The sequence below is a fragment of the Lolium rigidum genome, chromosome 6, assembly GCF_022539505.1.
Source record: "Lolium rigidum isolate FL_2022 chromosome 6, APGP_CSIRO_Lrig_0.1, whole genome shotgun sequence".
In the NCBI taxonomy this organism is placed as follows: Eukaryota; Viridiplantae; Streptophyta; class Magnoliopsida; order Poales; family Poaceae; genus Lolium; species Lolium rigidum.
The window spans coordinates 328,836,430-328,861,685 of record NC_061513.1 but is presented as its reverse complement, the minus strand read 5'-3'; the positions used below and the strand labels follow the sequence as shown (position 1 = coordinate 328,861,685).

Sequence of the window (25,256 nt, the reverse complement as noted above, 5' to 3'; positions counted from 1 at the left end):
CGCCTAGATCGCGAGATGCGATCTAGGCAGCATGATGCTTACCCGGAAGGAAACCCTCGAAGAAAGGGGTGGCGATGCGCCTGGTTTGTGTTTGTTGTGAACGTGATTGTTGTTTATTTCATAAACCCTAGATACATATTTATAGTCTGGGGGACTTTCTAATTCAGGCGTGCACGTGCACGGGTAAAACTCTAACTTCTAAACTAAGATGCGATCTACTATAATACAGATACACGGGAAATCTAGCCCAAACTCTTCGTGCAAGGCCGCTTCAGAGATCCTCCACGCGTATATCCTTCAAGTCCATCTCACTTACGGCCTATCTCCTGATTTACCAAAATCTGGTGATAACACATGCCCCCCCTGGTTTTGGTAATGATAATTTCAAAACCACTATGTTTTTCCTTCGAGGGGTCATGTCGTGGCAAGGCAGAACCGTTGCAGTACTCTTCACCATGACGACTTTCCTTCCCAACTTCTCTGCACGATTTGACAGTTTTGGCACCACATCCTCGAAAACTGCTCGAACATTAAATCTTCACTCCATCTCCTTTTATTTAACTGCATCGAACAGTTGTCCTCTTCATCCCCTTCGCATTAGCACTCCAAAAGCCCTCCTCTGCCACCATGTCTTCTTCTTCTTCCTCCTCCTCTTCATCGGGTCTTTCCTACGTGTCCTCCCCCCTTCGAGAGTCGACACCCGAGTGGGGCACGCAGGCGGCGTACGACATCCTCGCCCCAACGGCATGGGACAAAGAAGACCACGACTCCTCCGTCTGGTCCGAGGATGACAAATCCTTGACCGACGGGGAGAGTGACCTCCGCTTCCTCGCTGACGGGGAATCGGAGGAGGAGAGCGATGACGATCGCTTCTCCTGGGCAGACTTCACCTCCTCCGAGGAGGCAAAGGAGGAGGAGGAGGAGGACAGCTCCTCCGACGAGCCCCCGGCCAAGCGCTTTTGCCCCTGGCCGGGGAACCTCAGCGACCTCGACAGCGATGACGCTGACGAGGAGGACGAGGACAACGAAGGCCCTGCCGGCGGCCGCTGGAGCAGCGATGACGAGCCGGCAGGGAGCAGCGCCGACAGCGGCGACGACGGCGACGACGAGGGCAGCAATGGCCCGTAGATAGGATCCTTAGAATATGATCAGTAGTGGTAGATGGGGCAATGTATCCACGAGCTCTTCCTTTTGAGAGCAATCAGCTCTTCTATGTAAGAAATCCCAGTATTAATGAAGAATTTCCCTTATCTTGATTTTGCCGATTTCCTTTCGTACTGATTTTGCCGATTGTTAATTTGATCAACGCTCAATGAGCCGATGGCAACGCATCGGTCTCTTACGATAAATTTCGAGATAGACCAATTTAGCCACCTCCTCAAACGGTAACCTGCGAACCTTGTTCAAATTCAGATCCCCAAACTTCCAACCGAACAGGTCCAAACCGCGGTCACTGAGCGTAGTCTTAGATTTAACGGAAAAACTCCTGAAATAATGCCTGGTCTCATCGTTAACTTTAGGTTTTCAGACATTCTCCTGCCGAATCCTTCTCTTCTACATCCCCTCTGCCTTCGGGAGAGCTCTAGGACCGATGCTGAATCAACCCGGAGGCTGGAGCTGATACTTCTGCAGGACAGGCACCACTTATCCACAAATTTTCTTTCGATAGTCTACAGCGATGTTTGAAATCCTGTTCTGTTTTCTTGCAGCAACTATCCCTCAAAAAAGTTGAGATGCAGAGCCAGCCGACTTCAACAAAATCGGTTCCCTATAGCAAAGGGTCCTTCAGGGCAAGCTGCCCCCCGAGCCTTAGTCAAGGCGAGAAAAGTAGTGAGCCAGCCAAATGTGCCACCATCGGCTTCCAAGTTATAATGCAGAGCCAGCCGATTTCAACAAAATCGGCTCCCCGGAGCAGAGAACCTTTAGGGTGAGATGCCCCCCGAGCTTCTCCCGTTCAATTCTTGCGTCTTGCTGATCAGATCGGCTCATCATCTTTGGCAGGCTGATGCAACTTCCGGTGAGGATGTTTTGAATTTCTGATGCCCTCCAAAACTCTGGACGTAACAATTTAGCCACTACACGCTTATACTGGCACTGCTGAACTCGAAGATTTGCAGAAAGGAGTTGGAGGTCCTTGAAGAGAGGATCTGAGCCACCAAACAATCCCATTGAGGAGTTCATCCAGAAGAGCCTCTCCATGTAACTCGATAATTGCTCCATTGGGCTTCTGCTTATAACAGTTTGTACCTCTTGAGTCGATGGCTGCGCATCGGCTTTCCATTCTAAAGTCGATGTCTGTGCATCGGCTGTGCTTAAAAAATTTGTATTTTCTACGGCCGATTTATGCGTCGGTGACAAGGGATTAACTTGTCAATGCCTATGGATTGTAGGCTAGGGTTTAGTTAGAAGTAGAGGGCAAGTAGATCTCGAAGGTTTCAGCCGAAAAGTACTCGACGATTATGAAAACTAGGGTTTGTGAACAATGATTCGATGATCTTCTCGTCCCTCGACTCCCCCTTTATATAAGAGGTGGAGCCGAGGGTTTCGTTTCGTACAAGTTACAGAGTCCGGGACGGTTTGTAACTCGTCCGCCAAATTTACAAACAGCACTTCCTATTACAATTCTACTTTCCTTAATATATCTCGGGCTCTCGAACCTTCTTATTCTTCGGGTAGTGGGTCTTCATTAAACCCCGGGTACTATCTTTGGCAGGCCCATTTGGGATGCCTATGTCAGTCGGCCCCCATACTTCAATACCCATCATCATCAAAGAATATATCTTGGGCTGCTGGGCATTTGAAAACCACTTCAAACTTCATATCCTCGTGTTTTATCCACCTAAGTGCCCCCCGAGCCGATTCTTTCAAGTAATTGAGGGTATCGGCTCTTCAGGCATTCCTTGTAAGATCAATGCTGAACCTAGGCAAAAACGTATGTCGAGGATAATTTTGGCCGATTGCTGGAATCGGCCTCCTTCTTCATTGCAATGCTTCGTGAAGTTTTACCACGTCTTGATTTCTTACTGTAGCTACGTGACATGCTTGAGATGAGATCTTTACTTTCCATTTTTTGGGGCCGATCGCAGGGATCGGCCTCGCCACGTACGTCCATTGTCTTGGACCTTGCTACTCTGTCAGGATCATGGACACTATGTTTGTATCAGCCGATGCCTCTGCATCGGCTTTGTCTGTTTAGGGCGCCACACTTTCTTCGGTGGGCGCGCCTCCGTCTCCAATGTTTGCTGAATTTTTACGGCCAGATCGGGCCACGCTTTCCTCAACGTGTACAGGTATTGTGCCTCGGCTTCCTCCAGGTTTCGTAGCCGCTGCACCCTACGCTTCTGAGAATGGATGAGTCCATTAGGGCACCACCTTAGCCGGTGATACCTATCTTCTTCACCTTCTGACTCCTCAAAGTCTTCTTCTTGAGACGACTCAGCCCGTTTGTTCTGAGGTGGGAGAGGCCCTAGACGCTCGAACACTGAAACCTTGTTTGTCCTCTTCCTTTGCTGTCTGCATTCTGGGTAGTTCTCGATTGTTGGCAATCGGCTCATTCCGGAGTCCCAGCAGTGTTTAAAGAAAGGACAGTCCCAATGCCTATCCATGTCATCTTGCTCCCTTGACCTCCCTCTAGCGTGATGCTCATACCCGTCGTTGTTTCTATCATGCCGACGATACCTCCTGTCCTCTGCATCAGACCGACGATGTCTTTCATCATCTACGTCGTAGAGCCGACGTCGGTCATACTGCTGTCCATATTTGTTAAGGAGGTGCGCGGTGAGTGGACGTTGATACCGCACGCTTCTCACTTCCTCCTCGGTTAGGTACTGATGGCGTGTATTTCACACGTTCGTTGGGCAACCCCAAGAGGAAGGTATGATGAGCACAGCAGCAAGTTTTCCCTCAGAAAGAAACCAAGGTTTATCGAACCAGGAGGAGCCAAGAAGCACGTTGAAGGTTGATGGCGGCGGGATGTAGTGCGGCGCAACACCGGAGATTCCGGCGCCAACGTGGAACCCGCACAACACAACCAAAGTACTTTGCCCCAACGAAACAAGTGAGGTTGTCAATCTCACCGGCTTGCTGTAACAAAGGATTAACCGTATTGTGTGGAAGATGATTGTTTGCGAGAGAAAACAGTAAAAACAAGTATTGCGATAGATTGTATTTCAAGAAAGAGAATTGGACCGGGGTCCACAGCTCACTAGAGGTGTCTCTCCCATAAGACGAACAGACATGTTGGGTGAACAAATTACAGTTGGGCAATTGACAAATAAAGAGAGCATGACAATGCACATACATATCATGATGAGTATAGTGAGATTTAATTGGGCATTACGACAAAGTACATAGACCTCCATCCAACTCGCATCTATGCCTAAAAAGTCCACCTTCAGAGTTATCATCCGAACCCCTCCAGTATTAAGTTGCAAGCAACGGACAATTGCATTAAGTATGGTGCGTAATGTAATCAAAAAATACATCCTTAGACATAGCATCAATGTTTTATCCCTAGTGGCAACAAGCACAACACAACCTTAGAACTTTCGTCACTCGTCCCGAGTGTCAATGCGGCATGAACCCACTATCGAGCATAAGTACTCCCTCTTGGAGTTAAAAGCATCTACTTGGCCAGAGCATCTACTAATAACGGAGAGCATGCAAGATCTTAAACAACACATAAGCATAACTTTGATAATCAACATAACAAGTATTCTCTATTCATCGGATCCCAACAAACGCAACATATAGAATTACATATAGATGATCTTGATCATGATAGGCAGCTCACAAGATCCGACAATGATAGCACAATGGGGAGAAGACAACCATCTAGCTACTGCTATGGACCCATAGTCCAGGGGTAGACTACTCACTCATCACTCCGGAGGCGACCATGGCGGTGTAGAGTCCTCCGGGAGATGATTCCCCTCTCCGGCAGGGTGCCGGAGGCGATCTCTAGGATCCCCCGAGATGGGATCGGCGGTGACGGCGTCTCTGGAAGGTTTTCCGTATCGTGGCTCTCGGTACTGGGGGTTTCGTCACGGAGGCTTTAAGTAGGCGGAAGGGCAAGTGAAGAGGCGGCACGGGGGCCCACACCATAGGCCGGCGCGGCCGGGGGTGGGGCCGCGCCGCCCTAGGGTTTGGCCACCCCGTGGCCCCTCTTCGTCTCGTCTTCGGTCTTCCGGAAGCTTCGTGAGAAAATAGGCCCCCGGGCTTTTATTTCGTCCAATTCGAGAATATTTCTTTACTAGGATTTCTGAAACCAAAAACAGCGTAAAACAAGCAATCGGCACTTCGGCATCTTGTTAATAGGTTAGTTCCAGAAAATGCACGAATATGACATAAAGTGTGCATAAAACATGTAGATAACATCAATAATGTGGCATGGAACACAAGAAATTATCGATACGTCGGAGACGTATCAGGTACCGTCTATCATCATCATGGGGCCGGTCGCGTGGATCGGCCTCCTCTTTGTCCTTGCCACGGGAGTGGCTGCTCTCTGCTTTCTCTTTGCCATGGCGATTCACAAGCCCTGCCATGTTGACATCAAAAGAAAACTCTGGCTCGCGCCCTATGGAGTGGCTAAGATCCACCATGTTGACGCCAGGAAACGGACGTGTGTCCACCTTCATGGCAAATTGTCCGAAAGTTAATCGGCCTGACTCTATCGCCATTTGAATCTGTGCGCGCAATGCTTTGCAGTCGTTGGTGGCATGAGTGAACGTGTGATGCCATTTGCAGTATGGTCTACCGTTCATCTCTTGTAACGTAGGGATCTTGTGGCCTTCGGGTAACTTCAACTGTTTCTCCTTCAAAGAGCAAATCAAAAATCTGCTCAGCTTTGTTCACGTCAAAGTCAAACCCTCTTGGCGGCCCTGGTTGATTCACCCATTTGCAGGACACCGGTACTGCCGTCCGAGCCCATTCAGCCACCGCGACTTCCTGATCTTCCGAAGAATCTTCATCCTCATTAGCATCGGTCAGGCCTATCGTGCGCTTGTACTTGTCTTGGTACAGTTCTGGGTGGCGCTGTTCATACAGAGTTAGTCTCTGGACCATATGCGCCAACGAATTGTACTCCACTTGGAACGTCAGATCCTTGAGTGGCGTTGCGAGGCCTGCCACGGCCAGCTCGACTGCTTCTTTCGTACAAATGAACCGAATAACATCGGTTCTTGACGGTCCTGAAACGTTGAATGTATTCGGATATCGTCTCCCGCGCCTTTGCCGAACCTGGGTCAGATCGGCAATGCCAGCTTCAGTGGCTTCTGAATGATATTGTGTGTGAAATCGCTCTTCCAGCTGCTTCCATGATCGCACTGAATTTGGCTGCAGCGAAGTGTACCACCCAAAAGCTGGACCGGTGAGAGATTGCGCAAAGAACCTCACCCGTAGCTGATCCGATGCTGAAACCATGCCTAGCTGGGCCAAGTATCGGCTCACATGCTCGATGGAGCTAGATCCTTCTGATCCACTGAATTTTGTGAAGTCAGGGAGCCGATACTTAGGTGGCAGCGGGATCAGGTCAAACTCGTTGGGGTACGGCTTGGAATAGCCGATTCCTTTCTTCTTCGGTAGGATGCCGAACTGGTCTCTCAAGACTGCACTGATTCGATCCACGGTGGAAGCTGTAGCAGTTGAGCTTTCATGACTTGGTGCAGTGGCGTATTTAGCTAGCCACGCCTGTTTTTCAGCGTCTGCTCCCAAACTCCCTGCTGTTCCAGCCATCCCTCCTGCCGTAACAATTGCTCCTACTCCGGCAAACCCTCCTGTTGGAGTCCGGATCGCTTGCGTCCAGCTTGTTGCGGTCCGGCACGTAGGTGCACACGTATCCATGTGGTATCTCCTTGGGCGGCTCATATAAGAATTGATAGTCGCCAGGATCACCTCCAACCTTGTAGACGACGTATGCTGGTGAACCTTGTTGCTGTGGAGCTGCCATCGCGTACGGCAATGGTGACCTGGTGTGGAGTTGCATCTCTCCTTGGTGAGTCCCTAGCACAGGTCCTGAGGGGGAGTACTGATGCTTCATGACTTCTTGGACCACATGAAGCGCAACGCGCTCCAAAGTATTCACCAAGCTCTCGGAATGCCGATGCAGCGAATGAGCCACAACGTAGTTGATTTCCTGACGCAGGGCTCTGGTACGTTCCTCCGAAGGGAGAGACAGATCCAACCCATCAAGTACGCCTTGGGGAGTGAATCCTTTAAACCTGATGCCGTGCGACCAGGTCTTCTCAAAGGAGCCGATGAGTTCGGCTTCACAGATGGCCTTCAGCTCATCGTATTTCTTCTTGTGCTCCGCAGGGAGATCCTCGTACTTGATCAGTTCGTCCGCCATCTCGGATGCAGGTGTCGACGTGGATGTTGTCGAAGATGGTCCCACCGGGCGTGCCGTAATGTGTTGCTCGCCAAAACTCACCGGCGAGCAGTGATTAAGCAACACGAAGAGCCGGGAGGCTCCCAAGGCCGCTTAGTGGACCCTGGCACCTCGCGTCGTCCCGCAAGTTCTCTGCACACGTCCCGGCGGTTGCAAGGGCGTGCCACCTGACCTAGACCCGATCAGGAAGGTGTTAGATTGCTTCGATTGTTCCTCGCATGGTAGACACGTAAACATTAAATACGAGCCCTATCGGCTCTCGGGTTGTCCTATGGATCGGCTCAAAGAGCCGATCGCCCCATGGTTCACGTTGGATTTGCAATGACATGGGGATCCCGCTTGATCAAAACAAAGCTAAACCAATCTACGACAGCTTTAGGGTTTTCACCGCATAACCGAACGTCCTACGCGTAGTCGGGCCTAGCGGATACGAAAGATGATGAAAACTATCCCTAGAAGAGGCCTAAAAACCAACATTACGTCAATTCCCGAACATCCCTTATAGGAACGGTAAACAAGCACCTATCGCACTACCGGATCGTCCGACCCCAAGCATAAGGCCTAATCATGCGGATATTAAACTAATCCTTGAAGAACAAGGAGCAACTATAACAGATCGGATCTACTAAGTAACGAACAAGCAAGATGCTGCCCTTACACCCAGATAGGTGTAAGGGCAGCTAGGTGTCGAGGGACGGCATTGCCAAGCAGTATATGCATAAGAAAAGCATCAATGCAAGCCCCACAACACCTAAGATAGGTAGTGCTACTCGCCATCAACAACGCTTCAGCACGAGTAGCACAAGGTAGACGAATAAACGTGTACTGCCTAGATTGCGAGATGCGATCTAGGCAGCATGATGCTTACCCGGAAGGAAACCCTCGAAGAAAGGGGTGGCGATGCGCCTGGTTTGTATTTGTTGTGAACGTGATTGTTGTTTATTTCATAAACCCTAGATACATATTTATAGTCCGGGGGACTTTCTAATTCAGGCGTGCACCAAACCGTGCACGGGTAAAACTCTAACTTCTAAACTAAGATGCGATCTACTATAATACAGATACACGGGCAATCTAGCCCAAACTCTTCGTGCAAGGCCGCTTCAGAGATCCTCCACGCGTATATCCTTCAAGCCCATCTCACTTACGGCCTATCTCCTGATTTGCCAAAATCTGGTGATAACACATGCCCCCCTGGTTTTGGTAATGAAAGAAACACACAGTAAGCAGAAAGTGAACGACGATCCGTAGGATCACTCGCCCATGTAGCATCCGAGTAGCAGTGGAGCTGGAGAGAGCTGGAATGGGGAAAGAAAAGGCGACGAGTGATCCTGCTTGTTGCTTGGAAGACGAAGAAACAGGTAGCAGTTTCACTTTCGAGTGTTGAGGCTGAGTTGCGGGCTATGGCTTTGTTGATTGCTGAGGTGATCTGGTTATGGTGGTTGCTTGTAGATTTTGGGGTCTCTGTTACGACACCCACTCCACTTTTGTCTGATAGTACATGTGCTATCAGTATTGCACGTGATCCGGTCAAGCATGAGCTGACCAAGCATATTGGTGTTGATGCTTTTTACACACGTGCTCAGGTGCATGATGATGTTGTTGCGGTTCATTATGTGCCTTCAGATTTGCAGCTGGCGGATTTCTTTACGAAGGCACGTACTCGAGCGCAAAGCATGATTTCTTACCCTCCAAACTCAGTGTTGTGGATCCACCATGAGTTTGAGGGGGGGTGTTAGATGTATATATCTGTATATTGTAGTTTCCCCATATGTTAGGGGGTTTCCTGCATATTTGCACATATATATGTACTATATATTGTGGCCTTTGGCCCCCTGGTAATACAATAAGCATATTGCCCTAATACGGTGAAGGTCCTTTTTGGCGCTTGTCTTGCGCATCTCCTCTCCGAGGCTCGTCTTCAGAATCAAAGTTGCCGGACTCTCCTCGAAGGGTCATATGTTTGGCAGAGGCCGACTTGAGCTTCTTCTATAGCTTTTGTGGGTAGCCAGGATGGCTAGGTGTGCCCCTTGGGGCGGTGTGTGTGGCTGTGGGTGTACTTTTGGCACCGTTGTTGTTGGTTTTCGCCCGGGTTTCTCCTGAAAACCGGGCACCTTCTGCTTAATAAATGGATGGGGCAAAGCTTTTGCCTCCGTTTAAAAAAAATACTTAGTTCATCAAACCCTAACCTAACCCTAGTCTACCCGTAGTACTCAAAGTGTGGAACAAGGCGGCAGAGCTACATATTTCCCTAGCTCGTCTTCATGCTCTAAGAGGCGATTGGGCGCGACCCTATCGGTGGGGTCACCACTGCCTCACATTCGTGTTGGAGGAGAAGTTCATCTGCCTTGAACACGGATAAACTCCTCGAGCACATCCATCCCGCACCATTCGTAGTTGCCGCCGCTCCAGGAGAAGGTGCCACGGCTGTGTTCGAGCTAGATGGAGTGCTTATCCCCACCTCATTGCCGTGGGGCCATGTGGACAGCGAAGGCACGTGAGTGCTCCCCGCCTCCATGTTGTGGAGCCCCGCGGGTGACGGCGCGTGCTAGATTCTTTTTTCAGGCCAGGCCGATATCTCGTCTGTTTGGGGCGAAAAATGCCTTAATACCGTATATCAGCCAGACTTATCACGTCCAGGGCCCATTTCTGGGGATCACGTAGAGATGCTCTAATCACTGCACCAGCTCCCTACTCTGTTGTTTCTTGGTGCCCTAACAACTCCAGGATTGTCTCTATAGGTGAATAATTGTGATGTGTTTTTTAAATACGGAGCATCAATGATTTACCATTTTCAATCTTGAAGCACCGATATTTTTTGTTTGAAGACATTCACGTAATTTTGTTGCTGTGTTTGGTGGCACCTTGTTTTCTCTTTGACATGTCTCGTGCTCTTTTTTCCGAAAATGCAAAAGTCAATGTGTTTGATGCATTGACAAAAATGAAATTTGTATGTAAGTCTGAGACCTACCACCACCACAGCATACAACTCAACCCAAGTAAGCAAGGAGTCCCACTACCCCTATCGATGTGTTTTTTTAGATGCCCACTCAAGGTGTCATTCTAAAGAAAACAAAATAAACTGTGTAAGTGTGCGTGCAATGGTATTATATGTCTATATTTACTTTGTTCCCTTCGAAAAGGAAGAATGTACCGGACTGTTTTAGAGATCATATACCATTTCCATGGAAAAGAATAGTAGTCAGCTGAAGATTCTGAGTTGCATGCAGCTAATGTGACACATTCCTAGCCACGCACGTACGAAAGCTATCGGGTGTCCATGGACCCGGTCAAAAATTACGCGTGTTATTCCCATCTGGTGGCAAAGCTAAGCATTACCCCTACTTCTTAATGATCATGGGGAGCGACGGATCAACGAGAAAGACAACAAAGTTGCTAATAGTTTAATTACAACGTGGAAAAGAATTACGTCTGAGAATACTGTCGGCTAGCTAAAGAAACAGGGAACTTAGCTAGGGATGATATGAAAGAGTGATGCGCTGTGGAGTGGCTTAGATTATTTGTGCATGCAAAACATGCCACCAGGATTCGTCGCTGACTTTGGGTCACTGATATGTGGACCCTACGCTGCATGGAGCCCACCTGTCAATGACTCAAGTCGGCTGACTTTGAGCTCCGCAAAGTCAGCCAATCCACGCCCCAAAACATGGTATGTTCAAGGGAGTCATCATCTTTGCTTCCCTGTTCCTATGATTGAGTCCACTGCCATCCCCTCCCGCCACCAATGGATCCCAGCCGGGCAAAGCCCGAGCGGGGGGAGGATGGCGGCGGTGGGACGTCCTCCGTCACGGCTTGGAGGCGCGGCTGCCATGGCGGATCTCGAGCGGGCCAGCGCCTCGGTACGGCGTGTGCGTGGCCATGCCGCTGGTCACACATCCAGGTGGCCTCCTTCACTGCTAGATGTCTTCCTCGTCGGTGCAAAGGGATCAGGTCGATGGTGGTGTTGCCTTGCGGTGGTTTCCCGGCGCCGGATTTCTTCGCCCGTTTGGGTGCGGTGGTCCATAGTTAGGGAGGAGACGGTGGTCCAGCAGATGAAGCGGGTGAGGATGCCACCATTGGTAGCGGCGCCAGTGGGTATAATATTCCTCGTTGGAGGCGATGTTGAGCGCCTCTTGCTCCATTGATTCCGTGGGAAACCTCAGATCTGGGGGAGGGCACCATTAGTAGCGGCACACGTCACTTGTAGGTGCAAAAAAACTTTAGGATGGGCACAACATCCTAATTTTTATTTTTGCACTATCCATGTGTGAAAAAAATCTGCCCAGATAACTTAGAAATGTTTGCAAAAATATAGTGTGGGCCACGGCCCACCCAACCACCTTGTTGCGTACCCCCTGGCGTCCGTGGGTGTCGTAGGCCTCGTTGGAGGCGTTGTGGAGGCTTCCTGGATCGGATGATGGCGACATATGTGTCATCACCCCCGTGGGGCATCATCTTTTGAGACATGCATTTGTTGGGCGGGCGAGTGGACAACTTTGGTGGTTGGGCGGCGGTCTCAGCATGCTTCCTGCGAGGGGAACAAGGTGGAGTGGCGTGGCATCTACTACCTACAACGATGAGACTTGTCGGCATTTGGTCCATGTGATGATGGATGCATACAGGGAGGCGACACTGTCTGGCATCATGGTGGTGTCAACAATAGGAACGACGAAACTCATGCGGATATTTTCCCTGAAGATTGCTTGGCGGTTCGATGGAGGTGACGACTTCTATGTCATGTGCATGTGGTACTCGCTTAAAGTATGTTAGACCGGATGAGCACTCCCACTTCACTTAAAGGGTGTCTCGGGGTATATGATATTTCCTTGCTCCTAGCAGATGGAGGGATTACATTGTTTTCTGGGCATAAGAGTTTGTTGGCATGATCTTCACCCATAGTCGGGTTTCTAGGTGTTGCGTGCTGGCTTCGTGTTTTATATGTATTTTATTTGTCCGCCCTTCATTGAATAGATTGATATAAAAAGGCTTATTTTCGATGTAGAGGCCTAGGTGCCATCCTGCATTTCGAAAAAAAAAATTGTTAATACAATACTCTGTAATCCTTAGCTTAGATAGGACAAATATCTTGGTACATGAAGAAGATGACCCGAATGTTAGATTATATGTTTCGGTTAAGATAGACAACGCAAGCTAGGGTTTTAGGCTTAGCGGTTGGCTCTACTATTTATATCCCTTGTACCCCAAACAGTTTTGTATCAATTGTGAGACATAATACAATCTTACATGGTATCAGACTAATCGATCCTGACCTATGGCGCCGCCGCCTAAGCCGCCGCCGCCGCTCGGTTACTTCGACCAGCAAGCCAAGGCCGCCGCCGCCGCCGAGGCCTCGGCCTCTTCTACCCCTACCACGGCTACTCCTCTCTCCTACACGTACACCATAGCCGATGTCACCCCCTTCATACCTATTACTTTAGATCTTGCCCAACACAACTACTACCATTGGCGCCACCTCTTTGAGGTTCACCTCGGGCGCCGCAACCTCCGTCATCACATCGCCGCCGACGCCGCCCTTGTCCCGACGACGCTCGCTGGATCACGATGATCTCGCCATCATCCAATGGATCTACACACGCGTGTCCACGGAGATTTTCAATCTCGTTTTCCGTGAGGCCGCCACCGCCGCCGCCCTCTGGGCGTCCCTGCGCCAACTCTTCCAGGACAACGCTGACGCCCGGATCAACAACATTCACTCCGCGATCCGCAACACCCCTCAGGGGGACTCCTCGCTCGGCGTCTACCGCCGCCGCATCCAGACGATGGCGGATGAGCTTCGCGAACTAGGCGATCCTATGCCTGATCGCCAGCTTATCAACATCCTTCTCCAAGGGCTTGGCGACCGGTTCAAGACTCAAGCGGCCATAATTCCCTTCATGCAGCCTCGCCCTTCCTTCAAGGAGATCCGGTCCCCGCCGCGAACGCCGATGATGACCTCACACGGCGGGAGGCGCGGCCTCACGTCTTCGCCGCCTCCACCCGGCCGCCCTCGCTGCCTACTCCTCGCACCGGCAGGTCCGACGAGCCAGCCCACCGCCGCGGCAGGACCCCCGGTACCGTTTCCAGCCTCGGCCGGGCAGCCTCCTCCCGGGCCGGCGTCCCAGCCCCAACTACAAGGGCAAGAATCCGATGTACCGGCCGCCGCGATCCGCCACTCCACCAGCCCGCCTCGACGCCCGCGCCAGCACTCGCCGCTCCTCCCGCTTGGCGCCCGCCACCGGCGGTACCGACGCCTGCGCCAAGCACCCGCCGCGCCACCTACCTCGGCGCCCTCCTCATGATCCCCGGACCGGCATGGTTCAGTGCTTGGTCCATGCCCCGGGCGGCCCCCTCTCCGATCGGCGCTCCTCCGGCCTACACGGGTGCTCGGGCGCCGGTCTCCGCCCCCACACCGGTTCCCCCGGACTCCTCGGCCAGCGCGCCCCGCCGAACGCCTACCACGCCGCCCCGGCCTACTACGACGGGGGATGCCATACATGCCATATCAGCACCCCCGCATGTTTCAGCCTTCGCCCGTCCTCATGCCGCCCGCTCCAACCGCCCCGCCGCATCAACCGACCTCCGCTCCTTCACCGAGCCGGGACCAATCTGCGTTCTTGCAGTGCCATGAACAACTTCGCTGCCCAGGGAAACTCAGGTATGGACTGGATTTTCGATTCCGGTGCTTCTAGTCACATGTCTGCTTCTAGTAATATGCCGTCAAATTTTTCCACCACACCACTTTCATCCATAGTCCTAGGAAACGGCACTACTATACCTATATATTGCACCGGCCAAACCACCATACCTACACCCACCAAACAACTCCTCCTACGTGATGTCCTTATTGCACCCGCGCTAATCAAAAACTTAATTTCTGTTCGTCGGCTCACCCGTGACAATCTTGTTTCTATGGAATTTGATCCGTTTGGTTTATCTCGTGAAGGACTACTGCACCAAAGCGGAGATCGCTCGGTTCAATAGCTCCGGCGACCTCTACACTCTCCATGGCGCCGCCACCCACGACCCACCCACCTCCATGGCGGCGTCCGTCGACCTCTCGGCATCACCGTCTCGGCCACCCCCACAACGCTACCTTGTCTTCTATACTTAGCGAATTTTCAATAAATTGTAATAAGGATAGTCATAATACCTCCATGTGTCCCTCTTGTCAGCAAGGAAAACATGTTCGCTTGCCCTTTAGTTCCTCTACTACCGTTAGTACCTTTCCTTTTGAACTTTTGCACCGCGATTTATGGACATCTCCCCATACTAGTGTCTCTCGGCTTTAAATATTATCTAGTCGTTCTCGACGATTTCACACACTTTGTCTGGACTTTTCCTTTACGCAACAAATCATACGTACACACCATTTTCCTAAACTTTCAAAAATATGTCGCCACACACTTCTTTCTTCCCATTAAATTTATCCAATGTGACAACGGCAAAGAATTTGATAACTTTCAAAACCGAAACTTCTTTCTTCAACATGGCATTCTTCTCCGATTTTCATGCCCATACACTTCACCTCAAAACGGCAAGGCAGAACGCTCGCTTCGCACAATAAACGACATCATTCGCACCCTTTTAATCCACTCCTCAATGCCACCAAAATTCTGGGCCGAAGCCTTACGCACAGCCACCTACTTACTTAACATCCGGCCTCACAAGTCCAATACAAACTCTACACCATTCTACTCTCTTTACCTTAGTCATCCCAACTACTCTGAACTTCGCGTCTTTGGCTGTCTTTGTTTTCCAAACACCGCCGCCATCTCCACCAACAAACTATCACCTCGCTCCATTCCCCGTGTCTTTCTAGGATACTCGATGAACACAAAGGTTATCGCTGCCTGGATCTCGTCTCTGGCCGCGTCCACATCTCTCGGCACGTTACTTTTTCCGAGCATATCTTTCCTTTCTCCACACGGACACCCTCCCAAACTCCCATTGACCCATCGCCTACCCTACATCATCCCATAGCTCACCCCGCTAGGTTTCCTCACCACTACACCACTCCTACCGCCACCCCAGCGCTCTCCTCGCCCGCCGCGGCAGACCCTTCAGCCGACTCCACCGCGGCGACGGCCGGGGTCGGCTGCTTCCTCCGCCGAGTCCGCACCTCCACCCGATACACCCATCTCCCCCGCCGCTCCTTCTCCACCTATTCCACCATCTTCGACGTCTGACTCATCCGCTGCGCCTGACGTCGTTGTTCATCCCACTCCACCTCTACCACTCCATGTTGTTCCTATCCAAGCTCCCACAAATGATCACACAATGCGCACTCGGGCCAAAACGGGATTTCACGTTCCAAAAGGGCCGCGTCTCAATCTTCATGCCACCACTTCTCCGATCTCCCCATCCCTAAAACCTACAAAAGTGCTCTTCTCGATCCTAACCGGGCTGCCGCTATGCGTGATGAGTTTTCTCGCTCTCATTCACAATGATACATGGCGCCTTGTTCCTCGCCCTGTCTGGCAAATATTGTTTCCGGCAAATGGGTTTTCCGCCAAAAATTTCTCTCCGACGGAACTCTCTCTCGCTACAAGGCTCGCCGGGTTTGTCGTGGTTTCTCTCAGCAAGCACGGCATCGACTACGACGAGACCTTCTCTCCTGTTGTCAAGCCTAGCACTATTCGCACCGTTCTTAGCATCGCCACTTCCTCTTCTTGGCCCATTCACCAACTCGATGTCAAAAATGCCTTTCTTCATGGTGCTCTCCAAGAAACTGTTTATTGTCAACAACCTTTAGGCTTTGAAGACTCCTCTGCTCCCGATCATGTTTGTCTCCTTCAAAAATCTCTTTACGGTCTCAAACAAGCCCCTAGGGCTTGGTTCCAACGTTTTTCAACTTACATTCAAACAATCGGTTTCACTCCCTCTCTCACCGACACCTCTCTTTTTGTCTATCACACTTCCACACACACAGCTTTATCTTCTTCTTTATGTTGATGATATCATTCTCACCGCTTCCACTAAGACTTTTCTTGATCATATTATTACACCGCTTAACTCTGAATTCTCTATGACCGATCTTGGTGTGCTTCATCATTTTCTTAGCATCACTCGTTACACGTGACTCTAATGATCTTTTTCTTTCCCAACGTCAGTACATTCTAGATCTTCTCAACCGCGCAGTGCATGATTGACTCGTCAGCCTGCTCGTACACCCGTTGACACTAGCGCCAAACTCTCTGCTAATGGCGAACCATTCTCAGACCCAACTCTCTACCGTAGCATTGCGGGTGCACTACAATACCTTACTCTAACACGCCCAGTAAATATCTTATTCTGTCCAACAAGTCTGCCTATATATGCATGATCCACGAGTTCCTCACTACAATCACATGAAACGCACTCTTAGATATCTAAAAGGAACATTAGATTATGGCCTTCACATAAACACCACTTCACCTACCAGCTTGACAAAGCATACTCGATGCGGATCAGGCTGGATGCCCCGACACTCGTCGGTCCACGTCCGGATACTCGTGTTTTTATGGGTAACAATTTGCTTTCATGGTCTTCTAAGCGACAGGTTACGGTTTCACGCTCGTCCGCAGAAGCTGAGTATCGAGCTGTTGCACATGCAGCTTGCTGAGACAATTTGGCTACGGCAGCTTGTTGGCTGAACTTCATCGTCCCATCCAAGCAGGCCACTATTGTTTATTGTGATAATATTTCAGCGGTTTACATGTCCAGCAATCCAGTTCAGCATCGGCGGACAAAGCATATTGAGATAGATATTCACTTCGTCAGGGAGAAAGTTGCTTTGGGCCAAGTTCGAGTTCTTCATGTTCCCACTACAGCGCAGTTCGCCGACATCTTTACCAAGGGACTGCCAACACAGCCGTTTCATAACATTCGTTTCAGTCTCAACGTGATTGAACCCCACGTTGACACTGCGGGGGATGTTAGATTATATGTTTCGGTTAAGCTAGACTTGTAACGCAAGCTAGGGTTTTAGGCTTAGTCGGTTGGCTCTACTATTTATATCTCTTGTACCCCAAACAGTTTTGTATCAATTGTGAGACATAATACAATCTTACACCGAACAAACAAATGTTTATGCCACTTGCTAAGTGGCTGCTAAGTACTAAAAAGATCGGAAGGTGCGAACAGTTTATGTTCACTATAGCATATCTCATCAACACATGAATCAAATGCGTAAATGGAGCGGTTGGCGAAGTGGCAGTGCCATCATCATCCATGATTTCAATTACTATGTGTTCATTCCGTTACAAAAAAGAAATCTAGTTCATTCATCAGAATGTTCGTGTGGGCGTTTGTGCAGTGATGTGTACTGCTTTAATTTGCTTCCTGTCCTAGGGTCAGCTGAGCAAACGACCTTTACGAGTTGCTACTTTAACACTTCATTTTATAACCACGATGTATACTTTTTCATGCCAAAGTTCAACGCTGTGAACTCGATAAACATGTGACTTATGAAAACTATCGATCGAACAAAAGATATCTTAGATATAGTGCCTACTGACTAGCCCCCACTCAGCGACCAAGTAGCATTCATGCATGTCACCTTTTGTTGAAACGGGATTCATGTTCCTTATTAATTTTAACACATGGATAAACTGAACTAGTGGAATTACCACAGATCGACCTTATCCAGCGCTTTCGATCATATTTTAGCTACTCTATTTGACTATTTGAGATAGGTATTCCGCGTGCTCGATGGTATGAACAATTGAACACCTTAAAACGTAACAAAAAAAATCGACGCAGCGATTCTACATGGGCGTGGGCGTCCCGGGCCTATCCTGCCCGTCCGTGCCCTGCAGATGCGTGCTAGCTGCACTATTGCAAAAACAACCTTGTCATGTACACCTTCTTCTCCCTAGAGGAACCAAAGTGTGCACAGATCCGTTCCTCAAGGAATTTTTCTATCTATGATGAATCCATGTTACATGATTTGTTTGGATTTCTTTCCATCTTTTCTTCATGTGGTCTCCTGTCAATTTTGGGTGTTCTTGTTTGGGGAGGACGGAATAGAAATTAATTCCATGTACAGTGTGATTTTATTTCGTTGGATATTCATGTGATCCGACTAATTTTGGTAATTTCCGAACATAGCCCATTGATTTAGTTGTTCACCCTTAACAATTTCCCTACCTAATTACATTGACTAATGGATTTGTGGATGCGGGGTGCTGGACGAGTTGTACACAGGAAAAAACGAGTATTTGATCTGTAAACAAGAAGGACTTGCCTCTTGAAAAGGAATGGCTTTGCAGGGTGTTCCCTGTAATTTGCAGAGATTCCTGCACGAATCTCAAAGCTTGATTGGATGTCCAGGATAAGCCTGGGATGCCCACATATATGTAGAGCTGCATTTTCGAACAAAAAATATACCATCGATACTTGATAGTTCATACAATATCAACAAATAAGGCACATAAAGCTCAAATTGAATTTTATCTACATATTGCGAAAAGACTATAGATTGTATGTCAGAAAGGAAAATCATATACTAATATTCGCTCAATTTCACTTTTTTTTACATATCACTGTTTTATTTAGACTTTTGCCATATGTGGGCTTGATCCTAACACGTTCTGCAAAAATATAGAAGTTAATATGACTTTGAAATGTTGATTGATCTCCAACTCAAGGGTAAGATAAAGGTGTTAAGTGGAGAGACCACGAACCAAAGTTCATATCCCTCACGCAACAAACGCGCCCTGATCAGAGGCATCGAACTAAATCATGGTTTAGGTCTCCTCGCCATCACCATATATAAGGAACGGGGAGCCTGACCACTGGTGACATAATCCTACCTCCCCAAAAAATTCCCGAACACCTTCATCGGTCCAAGGGTGACAGTGCACCACGGGAAGGCCTACTCCGCAACTGTCCGACGGCGAGAAGTGCCACAAATTGTTGATGCCACAAATTTTGCTGACATTGCATGAATGAATAGTTTTTTAGTGGATTCCTGCCAAAATCAATCAACACCGAACTTCTTAAATCCAGGTGTTTATGGAATTTCTTATTGCAATTACACTAAAGACCGTTAATCGGTTGGTTCTTGAATTGATAGGGCTATATACAGATAGATCCTGCAGATAGTCAGGATTCAGAACATGGAAGGACTGACCCACCATACAGTGACAGTGTCAAACAGAAAGATCAGCCAGCCAGAGGCTGCTTGACCATCATTAACTAATACTATAGCTAACCACGCATGCATAATGGTCCATTAGATTAGGTAAGCGAGACCTTTTATATTATGGTAGATCGTCGTTTCTCTAGATCAGATGCGCAGTGCTACCAATATGGCAGTACATCAGCTTAATCAAATGGGATTTGGTAATCAGCTCAGGCATGTGGTTATCTTATCTGGTCTTCTATTAGGCTGCTAATGTTATTATTGTTTAAGAGTTCTTTATGGTTAGCATGGCACTGTGTCCTGGTTCTGATCATTAGGTCTGACCTACACTTTTTTCATTGGATTCATCTGATGAGGTGACATCCTGCTGCCTGCTAGGTGAGCTGAAGAATTTACATCGATAAGTGAGTGTTGGATACTGGTCCACTTGGAAGATGGTAAAATGGGAAGTGTAAGTGTAACTGCCACTCAGGTTGTAGAGATTCAGCTAGGTTCGAACCACTGTCCAATACAGATCAAGTCAAGTGTACTACGACTACGAGGTTCTGATTATCTCAGCTGGACTCTTTTAAGCTGCAGGCGAAGATGCAGAGTAAGTTACGTTGCAAGTTGTAATGAAATACATGTTAGCTGATAAATAAGATGCTTAGTAGCTGATCTAGATCTAGCTGTGCAATGCCTAGTGGATGTCATGTTGATGTTGTGGTCAGATGCCTTCTTTTGTCTATCAGTGACAACTGAGTAACAAATAGGTGAATATGTACCCAGGCTCTAAACATTCTGTTCAGGAAACATGTCTAGCGTCACTTGCAGTCCAGTGCAAAGCAGACACACACCACTAAGGAGAACAAGATCTTTGTCACTGTGAGGTCGCTTAACTGTTCCACTTAGACAAATGCTCAAAAATAAATAAAAAAATCGGTGCAAATGATAATTCTTACAATTCACAACTAACAAGTTAAGTTTGTTTTTTTTTTGCCGGGAACTAACAAGTTTAGTTGGTGATCAGTTGCAAAAGATTCAGTTAGGTACGAACCAGTGACCAATATAAATTAAGCTGCTGGCGAAGATGCCGAACAGGCTATGTTGCAAGTTGCAACGAGATGCATGTTAGCAGGTAAATAAAAATGATCTATTGATCATCCAGATACCTTCTTTTGTCTATCAGTGACAGCTGAGTAACAAATAGGTGAATATGTACCCAGGCTCTAAACATTCTGTTTAGTAAACATGTCTAGCGTCACTTGCAGTCCAGTGATAAAGCAGACACACACCACTAAGAGCATCTCCATCGGCAGCTTCCAAATAGGCGCCGGGGGCGCCGGCACCTCCGTTTGGGTGGGGGGACGGGGGGGGGGGGACGGGGCAGTGGATCCTCCATTTGGGGAGACTGGCCCCAATAGAAATCTAAATTTAAAATAACATTTAAAAACCGAATTTAAACAAAATTCATACGAAATTTATACAAAAGTACGTCGAATTGAAAAAAAATGAAATTAAAACGACATTTAAAAACCGAATTTAAAAACTTAAACTTAATCCTAATCTACTAGCCGTCGGTTGGAGAGCGCGACGGGCCTGTCTCGTCGTCATTCTTCGCCTTTGCCGCCTGCGTCCGTGCCCGCCTCTCGGCCTCTTGCTTCGCGCATCTGGCGGTGGAGCATGGCGGCTGGCGTTGTAGGAGCTTGCCGGCGGCGCCGTCCCCGTGCTTCCAGCCTTTGCTGAGAAGTCTCGTTCTCGGCTCGCCTCGCTTGCTCGCGGACGAACGCGTCGTAGTGGCGATGAGCGTTGAGGGAGGCGAGCTTCTGTCGCTCCGCCTCCATCAGGAGGCGTCCCGCCTCTTCCGTGGCTGCTCACTGGCGGGATCTCGAGGGCGTGCTCGAGATTAGCGTCATTGATGAACTCCCGCTGCTCCTCCGTCAACCTCCGGAACCGCTGCGCGTTCAACGACGTCAGGATCGCCGCCTGCTCCGGGTCAGGGGGTCCCTGCGGCTGCTCACCCCATGTGCCGCCTCCTCCGCCGCCTCAGCTTCCGCATCTTCGAAGTAGGCCTCGCGCCACACCGCGAACCTTGGGTCTACGTCGTCGTTGGAGCTGTTGTCCGCATCGGGCTCCGGCTCCAGCTCCGGCTGTGGTGGTGGTGGTGGTGGTGGCAGCGCACGACCGTTGAGGCCCAACATTGAGTACGTCGTCTTCAGACGGCGCGACATTTTGAGGTGGAGAGGAGAGAATGGCGCGGCGGCGGGGGTGGAGATGAGAGGATAGCACCGCGGTGGTGGACGGCGTACGTACTATATAGCGGTGACAATTGCCCGCATTAACGGGAACGTACGAGACTGGACGCCGCGTGGCCAGTCGCTGCCCTTGTGGCCGCTTCGGTTTCCGCGCGAGAGACCATTAAACACTGACGACCAACCTTCCCGCGTCGCGGCCGATGCAAACCGTCGCGTCCTGTCGCTGACAAGGCGCCCCCACCCGTAAAAACCGTCGTTCCGCGAGACGCCGGCGCGCCCAATTCGCGCCCTTGGCCAAGGGGTCGATACGGGGTTGCCGGCGATTCTATTGTGTTCGAAAACTAGCCGGCGTTGTTTGGGGCACACCGGCGTGAACCCAAAAACCACACCGGCCCCCAAAACACTATCGGGTCCGCCGGTGGAGATGCCCTAAGCTCTAAAGAGAACAAGATCTTTGTCACTGTGAGGTCGCTTAACTGTTCCAGTTAGACAAATGCTTAAAAAAAATCGGTGCAAATGATAATTCTTATAATTCACAACTAACAAGTTAAGTTTGTTTTTTTTTGCCGGGAACTAACAAGTTTAGTTGGTGATCAGTTGCAAGAGATTCAGTTAGGTACGAACTAGTGGCCAATATAAATCAAGCCAACTGCATCTGAACTTTTGATTATCTCAGCTGAAATCTCTTAAGCTGCTGGCGAAGATGCCGAACAGGCTATGTTGCAAGTTGCAACGAGATGCATGTTCGCAGGTAAATAAAAATGATCTATTGATCATCCAGATCTGGTAAACTGTAGTGTAATGCACTTTAATTATACTGTCATGAAAAAAAAAAGTCAGAAGAACAGAGTGACTGCTGTTAGAATTCTTTTGGAACGGCAAGCGTTGAGACTACTCATAGTGGGAGTAACATAGCTAGTAACATCACACATCTCAAAGCATTTTGGTGACATGGCATAACAATAAATGAAGAAAGAGAGGGAGGTGGTAACTACTCCCTCCATTTTTCTTTACAGGGCGCATCTTCAAATTCTCTGGGACCTAGGTGGAACGTGGTTGGCTAGAAGTTCGAGTTTGGCAAGGGAGTTAAATTAGGATCGGTTGTTACTGCTAGACGCCTAATTAGGAGAGAAATAATGATGCGTTAATCCTTCAGGCCAGTAACCGAGCAGTCTTTGTGCATGCATTGGTGGAGACCTCCACAACCTAAACGTGTTCCCATTTGCATGCAAAGTACGGAAGGGATAGGAAAGAGAGAATTCAGCGGGTCTGTTGCATGCAGAACGCCTCAATTACTAGCCTAATTAATAAGATGCGCCTAATTTGGCTCCCATTCTGAAAACGCTGGGAATTGAAGATGCGCCCTGTAAAGAAAAATGGAGGGAGTAGCTATGTTACCATAACATCACACTTTTCAAGATAAGATGAGTCTACAATCTAATAAATATAACATGCATGATACCACATATAAGTAACTACCCACTATGGAGGTAGTAACATAGAGTAGTAACATGGTGCATGTTACTACTCTATGTTACTCTCCACTATGACTAGTCTGACACGACCGACACACATGACACATGACACACCATTGAACTCTGAAAAGAAGATCCCAGTCAACTGTCATGTGTCATGTCGCTTAACTGATGAATCAGATCATAATTTTTATCCCACGAATTACAAGTTTAGTTGGTGGCTTCCCACCAAACACAATAATTAATCAACTCCACAAATTCAGGATCAGTTGCTTATATTTTCAGTTAAACTAAACACCACCACCAAGAAAAGTCAAGAAGACCCATAGAACAAATCCAATGCGACCGTGTATCTAATTACGCAGTCAAATCAACTCCCTTATTTTCTTCTTCGTCCTGCTCGGCTCCGGTGAGGTTAGTTCATGTCTAGCATTCCCTGGTGGAAGGCCGCGACGCGGTCGGGTGTCACACACTGGGTGATCAGCCGTGCCCCAGGCTTGTGTGCCCACGGCTTGACGAGTATGCACGTGGCAATGTAGTCGAGGTTCGTCAGCGGCACGACGTGCGCCGGCGGCCCCCAGCCGTAGTCGACCTCGGCGAACCCGAGCCGCGACCAGTCCGACACTAGCAGCGTCCGGTAGTCCGCCGTGATCTGGTAGGGGTCCACGCCACCGTTAGCGCCGGCCTCACCTGTCGCCCACCGCGTGAACTCCGCCGGCATGCGCCTCTTGCCGTCCTTGATGATCTTCACCACGTCCGGGATCGACGAGCCGGCCACCTTGCCGGCGGGCGCCGAGACGCGCATGATGTAGTAGCAGTTGCCGTAGAACCCGGCGCCTGCGCGCGGGAGCGAGGCGTGCAGGAGCGGGCGGGCGTTCATGGCGAAGCAGAGGTGGACGTCGGAGTCCGGCTCGAAGCCTGCGGCGCGGGTGCGGCTCTGCCACGCCTTGGCCACCAGCACCTCAAACGCCGAGCACCACGAGCCCCCGTGTGACGCGTCGTTGTACTGGGCCTTGTAGTGCGCGATGTAGTCGGCGGAGATGTCCATGGCGAGGTACTCGAGGCTCTTGGCGCCCTCGGGACTCGGCAGGCTGCCGATGACGGCGGTGGCCGGGTTCGGGATGGCCTCGCGACCCCACTGCGGCTCCCCTGTGGTGGCGGCACTGTTCCCGCGGGCGAATTGTCCGACGGCGGCCATGAACTGCGCGGCGCCGGGGCCGTCGGCGACGGCGTGGCTGAAACGGAAGCCGATGACGAAGCCGCCGCAGGCGAATGTGGTAACCTGGACGAGGAGCACGAGCTTACGCTCGTCCTTCTCTGCGGCGGGCGTGGGCGGGAGCAGCTCGTCCTTGGAGATCATCATGGGGTGCTCCAGGTATTCCACGTCCTCGAGCCCGCATGCCGCCTCGGCCTCGGTGAACCAGACGCCGCTGCCGTCGCCGCCGCAGTCCACCTGCAGCAGGCCGCCGTCGTCCGTGAACCCCAGGCGGCCGGCGAGCGGGTAGTACTGCACCAGAGCCTGCGCCAGCGCCCGCCTGATGGTCCTCGCCGGACCCGCGCCGTCGCTGTCCCGTTCAGGGGCCGGCTTGAATACGTGGAGCGACTCGATGAGCGCCATCTGGGTCGGGTACCGGTCGAGCCAGGACAGGCGGAGCGGGCCGGCCGGCGTCGGCTCTGCCGGGGTCACCAGGCGCTGCCACAGCCGCTCGACGGACTTGGGGGCCGCCATTGGAGCAAGAACTGAAAGGTGTTGGTAAGCGAGAAAGAATTGATCGGTGGTTAGAGACAGGCTTTGGCTGCTCGGCAGCTGCTCCCTAGCTTCTTGCTTGTTGTGTGGATTGCTTGACTTTGCAGGGAAGGGAGTAGCTCGATGTATTTATAGGTCTCCGGGAGGGTGACGAGGATAAGAGTCGGATGGAAGATGACCGAGATTTGTTCTCTGCTGTGGTGTGTAGGGGAGGTCCTACAAGATGAATGAACGTCGGGGTCAAAAGGTGGTGGAGTGGCGCTTTCCTAGCTCTATCCAATCCCAACCC

At 50.0% G+C, this 25,256-nt stretch overlaps 1 protein-coding gene across 1 annotated transcript; it reads right to left on the bottom strand.

The window, feature by feature from the left end:
- Nucleotides 1–23,380: 23,380 nt before the first annotated feature.
- On the bottom strand, nt 23,381–25,050 carry LOC124667228 (acyl transferase 7-like). Its single transcript, XM_047204535.1, has one exon. It carries the CDS (start codon nt 24,947–24,949, stop codon nt 23,636–23,638), a length of 1,314 nt encoding a protein of 437 aa, XP_047060491.1. The 5' UTR covers nt 24,950–25,050; the 3' UTR covers nt 23,381–23,635.
- Between the last annotated feature and the right edge of the window lie 206 nt (nt 25,051–25,256).

What these genes read in the sequence shown, in the direction of transcription:
- LOC124667228 (XM_047204535.1), bottom strand. Translation starts at nt 24,949, where the DNA reads ATGGCGGCCCCCAAGTCCGTCGAGCGGCTGTGGCAGCGCCTGGTGACC.